Source organism: Dermacentor variabilis, chromosome 1 (genome assembly GCF_050947875.1).
Source record: "Dermacentor variabilis isolate Ectoservices chromosome 1, ASM5094787v1, whole genome shotgun sequence".
Classification (NCBI taxonomy): Eukaryota; Metazoa; Arthropoda; class Arachnida; order Ixodida; family Ixodidae; genus Dermacentor; species Dermacentor variabilis.
This window is the reverse complement of record NC_134568.1, coordinates 135,989,295-135,997,056: the sequence shown is the minus strand read 5'-3', so window position 1 is coordinate 135,997,056 and position 7,762 is coordinate 135,989,295. Positions and strand designations below refer to the sequence as shown.

Here is a 7,762-nt window from a genome sequence, read left to right as displayed (position 1 = left end):
AAATACCGATGCTTATTTCCCGACGTCGCGCAACTGCTGAAAGTGGGAAGCGGCGCGCGTCTTCGATGGCGATCGTATTCGTGTCCTTGGTTATCTCACGTGCGGCGGCGGCAGTTTTCACTTGCAGCGCGTGCCGGTTCATAAGCGGGATACATCAATGAGAGCGGGAGGATGTTGGCACCGTCAGGAATCGCACGTGTGACTTGTTCCTGACGCCATCTCTGACCAATGGCGCCGAAGTTGCCTCATTATTTCTCGTTTGTGCAACGTCTGTCTGCACCCTGTGTAGGTGGCAACTTGCCTGTGTTGCAGGAGCTCGACAGCAACGTTCTTGGCGGTATAAAAAGGGCCCCTATCGCCCCTAAACACCACTAGCTTCATTTGAGCTTTCGAATTTCGCTGTGCCCGTATCGTGAAGAGCCAGAGAGTCACCATGAAGGCGTTTCTTGTCTGTGTCCTGCTCGCCACTGCCGCCGCTGTGAGCTTTGCTCACCACCTCGAGCTCTGCGGTGAGTATACTGGGTGTGGTTTATAGTGCATGAACCAAAATGCCGACAGATTCTATAGGACTAGGTGGGCGTAGCTTTTCCTTACTAGCTTTGTGGTTCTTTATTTTCAAGACTAAGAAATTTATCATGGTCCTTTTGAAATGAAGTTCAGTTTGGCAATCCTTCGGAAGTGGGAGTATACATGCATACCCTTGAAAGGTAAACATTAATTTCTATTGTAGCGCCCGCGAAGGTGAAAATCATATGTGTAGGAAATAATGGGGCCAATGGCGTATTAAGAGAGCGACGAGTTCGAATCTTTGTCAGGGATTTGGTCGTCCACGTTTTCTTTTTCATTCGCAGCTCTGTGATACCGTTATACATGACACGTTTGTGTGGTGCACATAGAAACATATGGCGGCAATATTTAGAAGGAGATATGTGAAACCGGCGCGTGTTATGTGCCACTCAAGTATATCTCCAATCAGCGCGTTCTGATAAGTTTCTGTTATGTGGCTCCATGATGACAGTGCTCGATTTTCTTCTGCGCAGATAAACAAGAAGGACAGCTGAAGAATGAACTGCAATGCATTGGTCTCCACATCTCACGAGGGGTAAGAACAACAGCGATATATGTATTGCAGATGGTGATTCGAGAATACGATGGCGTATTAGGTTTATTTCCTTTCCTGTAGCGTTAATTCACGTTTCTGAGCTTTCGACGAGAGAGTTTATTGGGATCGAAGAGACCCAGATGGAGCTCCGGGAAGCGCATGGCAGAATGATGTTTCGCTGCAGGTGCTAAAAATCATTAGCCTATACTTATGAACACAGTATACTGTAAATGTGTGATGACGTAAATAAGTGGCACGTTATTTTAATGGACGCTGCTCTCCTGTACTATCACCTTACAGGCGATATTGCAGCTAGTGAACAATTATGATGGAGAAAATTTTGTCCCAGATTGATACGGAATGACATCACATATGTTTTTTTCTGTTCTTTTTTATGTGGAGGCGATTAAGCAGTCGCATCGAATAAAATGACGTCTGACTTTCACCCTGAGACACACAATTGCGAGCCGTGAGGCTCATGCAAAGGCAGAGAACGCGCACAGGCAAATCCAGACACGACTCACATTCATGCCAGCAGTTATGAAGTAGAAGTGAAACGATGAAACTTTATGTGTGTTTAAAGAGGATGTCTAGCGTTTATTGAGTACGTGCACGTGTCCTAATATTTGTTTGTGGACATGTCGATACGTGCATGTGTAGAATATGGCTCCGTAAACGTGCACGCATATTATTCTAAGATAAGCGTGCAAACACGTACACAAGAAGAAATTAAAAGGAAAGCAAGATTAAACGCCACAAAACAAAAGAAACCCCTTTTCGTTGATTCACGTGTCCATGTTTGCACACATATACGTTTCAGTGACAGGAATCCATATACCAATTCGCTCCCCATTGCCTCACTCAAAACGCACATGTTTTGCACGGAGTTCCAAATTGTATGTTCTTTTGATTCCTCATTATATTCTGCTTAGCACCGGTTAGTCAGAATTTGGTTTGGTTGTGTGCTGGATTGGTTTGCTGCCACCGTTAGCCAGTGCCTTTTATTACGAGCAATTTTTGCGTACGAGCTTCTTTGTGTTCCAATCCGATATACACTGAATGAAGCGCGAGTAATTTTTGTGTCTACTGTATTCAGCTTAACTTTCCCTGGCCATCCAACGCAGGCAAACCAAAGCTTTGACAAGGCTTTGAAGACTCTCGGCTGCCAGGACTGGAGCTGCGTGATCCGGAAGCTCTGCGTCGGAAACAACCTGGTGAGTTCTTGCGTCCACTCTGGAAGTTTTTAATACACAGCATATACACTCGCGCATTAAGGCATAATTTGTGTCTACATGCGAACGGGCCAGTAAGGCGTCGACGTAATACAGTGCTAGAATTTGTGGCCTACAACGTATAAAATATCATGTCCTTCGGAAGCTTTTGAAGCACGACCATAGAAGAGAACGCTATTGTAATTATTATGAAAACGGCTATCACGACCACACCAAATACGGCTTGCACGGGTGGTTTCTGTGCTTTTGCGAACTCAAACTGGCCCTAGTTACGTTAATGAAATTGGTATCTCTCTTCTCTACGACACCTTGTTCACAATGCCGTAGAGGGAAGTTAGCTCTTTAGGTAGTACAAACTTGAGAATCAGGAAAGTTTAAAACAAAAAGAAACTCTACATCATGTAATGGTGCTGCATGACCACAGCTGTGGCTCGCCGTAAGCAAGACTTCACGAATGTGGAGGCAAGGCGTTTGAGTTCTGTTTTCAAAACACTGCTGTAAAAGAAAGAGACTAGAAATCCTGACCTTTCACATCACAAATATTTTCATTCAACGCTACTATTAGAAGATTTATTGCTTCGTATGAAGGCATTCTGAATGACAATAAAATGAGGTCGTTCTTTAGCGACTTCGACTTCGTTAATATTTTGGCAACTGCAGAAGATAAGTCCGTAAATTCTTGCTCTATAATTCAGTCAAGACAAAATGCCACCGTATTTTATAATAAATAAAGGGGTGTAATCATTGGAAAAAGTAGTGCGTAATACTTTCAAAGACTCATAGAATTTTCGTATGCTTTTCTTCAACAGGAAGCTGCCATGGCCAACCACTTCACGGTGAGTTTATCAGCCACAACGTGGACGTTAGAATTTATGGAACCACTCGCTCTAAATCTTCTAAGGGTTGAGAGCCACTGACAAATGCGTCCCTGTATCTTTTACTACGTCTTATTTTGTGTCCCACAAGCGAGCGCTAATAGAATCGGAAAATGGACTAAAATCTATTTCGAGAGAAAAAACAAACATACTCTGGTGTCACTGCATTGAAAACACTGCAATTTGAAGTGACAGTTATTTACTTTCGGAAAGCTCATTAGTAAGTTAATATACTGCAGCTGGGGACTTAAAATTACAGCCAGGAGAATGTTGTCAGTGATTCGTTTCTGAACGTGAAGGTATATTTATTTCTGACCGATAGTGCGGGAATACCATGTTCCTGGTTTACTTTCCAATTCACACAGCGCTAGCGTCTACTGATTGGCGGTGCAAAGTTTTGATCTCTTTTTAGAGCGCAACCGCAAGAATAAAAAAAAGAAAGCCTTCTGAAGAAGTGTTCGCCGCAAGTGTCACTTTTCACTGCAAGAGAAATTAAAGCAGGGTCACGATGAAACTTTGCAGAAATTCAACGGCTGTTGTGTACGGGATGACCAAATTTAAGGTTTGCAAAGTTCATAAAAGCAAATTATTCTGGTTCTGCAGGTTTATTATTCGAAGAGGCGGACACTGCTAGCACGAGAAATCAAAACACATATTCAATTACTAAGGAAACAAATCAGTAATTAGCTTCCTAATCGAATATTCTACGGCACATATTCCAATTAACTAATTGTAGCCTGATAGCTTCGAACACGTATCCACACAAAATTTTCAAGGATGCCACTAGTTTATAGATATCAATTCCCAAAGTCTGGACGAAATGCATGGCAGTTGCAGTTTGTGCTTGAATGCTTAGCAGAGCTTTTTGTACGGCGTTTGATGGCGCATCTCTCAAGACTTGTGCCATTCTAGAAAATGAATACAAGCGGGCACGCATTGCAAACTCACCGGCTACGATGAGCAAATCGGAATATGTGCCGTAAGGTAATTAATAGGAAGTGAATCAGTGATTTTTTTTTATTGGCTGAACGTGTATTTCGCTTTCTCCTGCAAGTAGTGTTCGTCTCTCTGAATAATCCAGCTTAAGGATCGGCATTATGTTATATGCAACAGGTGATTCAAAAAAGATTCCGTAAAACTGAGAACTTAACACCTCTTACAATTTAATGGCCCAATTGGAGACTTCGTAGGCAATGCTTTTATGCTAATAACCAATGAACGTGATGATGAGAATAAATGCAGCCGTTGCAGGAAAATAAAGAAAAGCGTACAAAATGACCCTTCGCCTGAAGAGAAATTACCTAGGAATATTTACTAACGGAGCTAAAAAAGCCACAACAAGGAAAGTAAAAAGAAATTAAAATAAGCACTACGTGAACTACGCAAAACAGATAGACAAGGGACTGGAATGACAGGCGTACAAAAAATAAAAGTTCAAAAAATGTGATCGGAAGAGGGTTTCGGAGAAAGAGGGCCCACCTAGCATGTCATCTGAAGGGATAAATTCAAGCGTGAGGGTCAGTTTAGCGAAGGTTCAAGAAAACGTACCGTGCGGCCTGCTGGAAAACCTTAAAATGAAGTCAAGTTGCTTTAAGCCGGTAAATAAAGATGCGTAACTAGCATTTTCAAAGGTATGCCTGAATCTCTTTACGAGCCAGTATTGTAATTCAAAACGGCTTTAAAAATTGAGAAATCTGACTGGGTCGCATTAAGGTGTGGGGGCAGAGCCGGCGGAGGAGAGATCACGTGAGCAGCGTTTGTAACAGGCACAGAATGGGCGGGCGCGTTGCGTCATGTAGCGTGAGTCTCTTGGGTGGCAAGTCTGACAGTTTCCATCTTTTCTTGTGTTGAATGATCCTGCAACGCCACATAAACTTACAAGAGTTTGTCTTTGCTATTACAGTTACTTTATTTTGCAAAGGTAGAGGAAACCGGTTCTTTTCCATTTATGTTTTTTTTAGAGCTGCTTCCCGTTGTTGATTAATTACGTGCAGGTAGATTTGTGTGCCTCTTCGAGGCGCCCACATCAAGTAGGCAGACATTGATCGTGTCTACTTTTCAGCGCAACGAAAGAGGCGATATACGCTGGGAGTGCTTTTCGTGTGCTTTTCAGGCCGTTGCGCGACACATGCAGAAGGGCATATCCTCTCTGTGCTCACAGCAATCGGCGGTTCCGCTGAATCGCGGCTTCACGTCGGTCTCGCAGGCCCTCAAAAACCTTCACAATTAGAATTCTGAGAAACGAGAAAAAAAAACAAAACAAAAGAACGGTAGCGGAATTAGATTAAATTTTGGATTTTAACATTCCTAAATTGCGCGCAGTGTTATGACGTGGTGGGATGTCGTAGAGGATCGACTTAGTGGAGGGCTCCGGATTACCTTGAGCACCTTGGTTTCATTAACGAACACCCTAAGCACGATGGTTTCTTTCTTTTGCATCTCGCCTCCGTAAAAATGAAATCGAACACTCGACATCTTGCTCAGCACCACAGCGCCTTAGCCAGTGAGGCACCGCAATAGGTGCGCGAAATGAAAACACTGAAGCCACGTTCACCTTATCAGGGAATCACCCCAAAGAATACTTTGTTATAGATCCTCTGCCCGTGTGACACCGGGACAGCACTCGTAAAAGAAGAATATGTGCCTTGTCAAAAATGTGCTCGTGTTGCCATTTTACGCAGCTGACAGACAAGGCGCAAACGGGTCCTTGACGTCCCATTATACTCATTGAATCTATTATGTTTCTTAAAGTAATTATTGCACGCATTGAAACTGGCCTTCCTGCAAACTTAAGTGCGTGGGAGCTGGAATTACTGTTTATATCGAACAAAGCTTCAGGTATACTGCATTTCGGTTCGAACGCGCGAAGCTGTGCTCGCGATAGCTGAGGCACCAGCCAAAGGTGGCAGGGAACGTGTTGTTAGCGGAGGTGGCCGACCAATGAGAAAAGCAGTCTTGGAACTAGTCGCTTCATGACGTCGACCCTCTGCTACAAGCTGGTTCCAATGCCACATCGTAATTTTTAGTCTGTTGTGATGACTTTCAATTTAACGACTAATTGTAAAGGCAGTCGGTATTTTGCATATGTGATTTTTAGGAGCTCAACACATGACAATGAAATACATTTAATTTGTGAACGGGCACGAAGCAACGAAAAGAATATCTCCTGTGTGGCATGTTTTGCCTGTCGGCTTGAGTATGAGCATGGAGCATATTATTATTTCAACAGCAATATATATTAGTCAAAGGATAAGAAGCCAACAAGCCAAGACAAAGGACAGCACAGGAGAAATTGCTTATAAGTTATAATTAAGTGTATTTGTAATTGTAAGAAATGCTGACTAATGGAAATTATATGAAAACGAAAGTAGATGACAGAACTGGCCGCAGGTGGGATACGAACCCAGGTCTTCGTATAACGTGTACCTATATACATATACGTTGCATATGATACCCTCAATCGTTTACTTTTTTAATTTTTACAGAAGCCGCAAATCGCGGAGATTCACAGTGCTGCCACCACCTGCGATCCAGAGGCCGGTCACCACCACCATCACCACTGAGTAGTGCCCACTTTTGAAGATATTCAAGAAACGAGCCTTCCATGTCCTGAACATTCCTCCACTGTCCAGAAGTGTGCCATCGAGGGACTCTGGGCAGCTTTTACCCTTGTTGTAATGAAAGGTTAAAACTTCTTACGGTTTTTGTAATGAGGGCAAATAAAAACACATTCGCGTGAAACTTTGATGACTCTTTATGATAATTTGAGAACACTTGACAATACGCCTTTTCTATTCTGTGCTACATTTGAATGCGAAGCACTCTTTACGCAGTTTCTGTAGATCAGTCAGTGACTGAAATTGTTTACTAGTTCTGACCACTAGATATGTCATAATGGTCGTAATGTCATCGCGGCAGTTTAACTCTATGTATAGGGTGAGAATGTCTCTGTTTATGGAATTTTAAAAAGAAACCGTGTAACATAATTCTGGTCTTTCAGCTGGATTATGTAGAGAGGCGGACATTATTTGCGCCACAAATCGACACACATATTCATATAGTTACCAAAACTCCACTATCTATTTTTTGAAATGATTACTTGATGGCGCATATAGCAATTTTCGAATTGTAGTCGGTGGGTTTGTAAGGCCTATCCACTTAAAATGAATTTACAGAATGACGCCACATTGGAGGTATGCGTCATCAAGCTTGCCCTAAGAATGCACTATTTTGCCACTTCCTTTTTTTAACAAAACGCTATTTGCTATATTGAAGCGCAAAGGTAACTGAACAGCCATGTGTTTTCTTCTACACTTTAGAAAATAATAACTCGAAACTGATGTCATCCTCGCAATTCGTTTATGGAGTGGACATGTTCTGCAAGCTCCGCGGCTACAATTCGTAAATTACAACATCTGCAGCAAAGTAACTAATTCAACAATTGATTAGTGATTTTTTGTTAATTAGTTGAATATGTGTTTCGATTTCTCGTGCCAGTAAGGTGCGCCTCTTAGAATAATCCAGCTCAAGAACGAGAATTATGCCGTCTGCCG

General features: G+C 42.5%; 1 protein-coding gene across 1 annotated transcript; it reads left to right on the top strand.

Moving 5' to 3' along the window:
* The first annotated feature begins 289 nt into the window (after positions 1–289).
* On the top strand, positions 290–6,950 carry LOC142585009 (antimicrobial peptide microplusin-like). Its single transcript, XM_075695431.1, has 5 exons — positions 290–509; positions 1,041–1,102; positions 2,227–2,316; positions 3,144–3,170; positions 6,695–6,950. Exons 1-5 carry the CDS (start codon positions 434–436, stop codon positions 6,770–6,772), a joined length of 333 nt encoding a protein of 110 aa, XP_075551546.1. The 5' UTR covers positions 290–433; the 3' UTR covers positions 6,773–6,950.
* The last annotated feature ends 812 nt before the right edge of the window (positions 6,951–7,762 follow it).

Excerpts from the sequence above, each read along its gene's own strand:
- LOC142585009 (XM_075695431.1), top strand. The coding sequence starts at position 434 with ATGAAGGCGTTTCTTGTCTGTGTCCTGCTCGCCACTGCCGCCGCTGTG. Across the intron at positions 1,103-2,226 it reads GTCTCCACATCTCACGAGGG|GCAAACCAAAGCTTTGACAA; the intron begins GTAAGAACAACA and ends CATCCAACGCAG. Across the intron at positions 2,317-3,143 it reads TCTGCGTCGGAAACAACCTG|GAAGCTGCCATGGCCAACCA; the intron begins GTGAGTTCTTGC and ends TTTCTTCAACAG.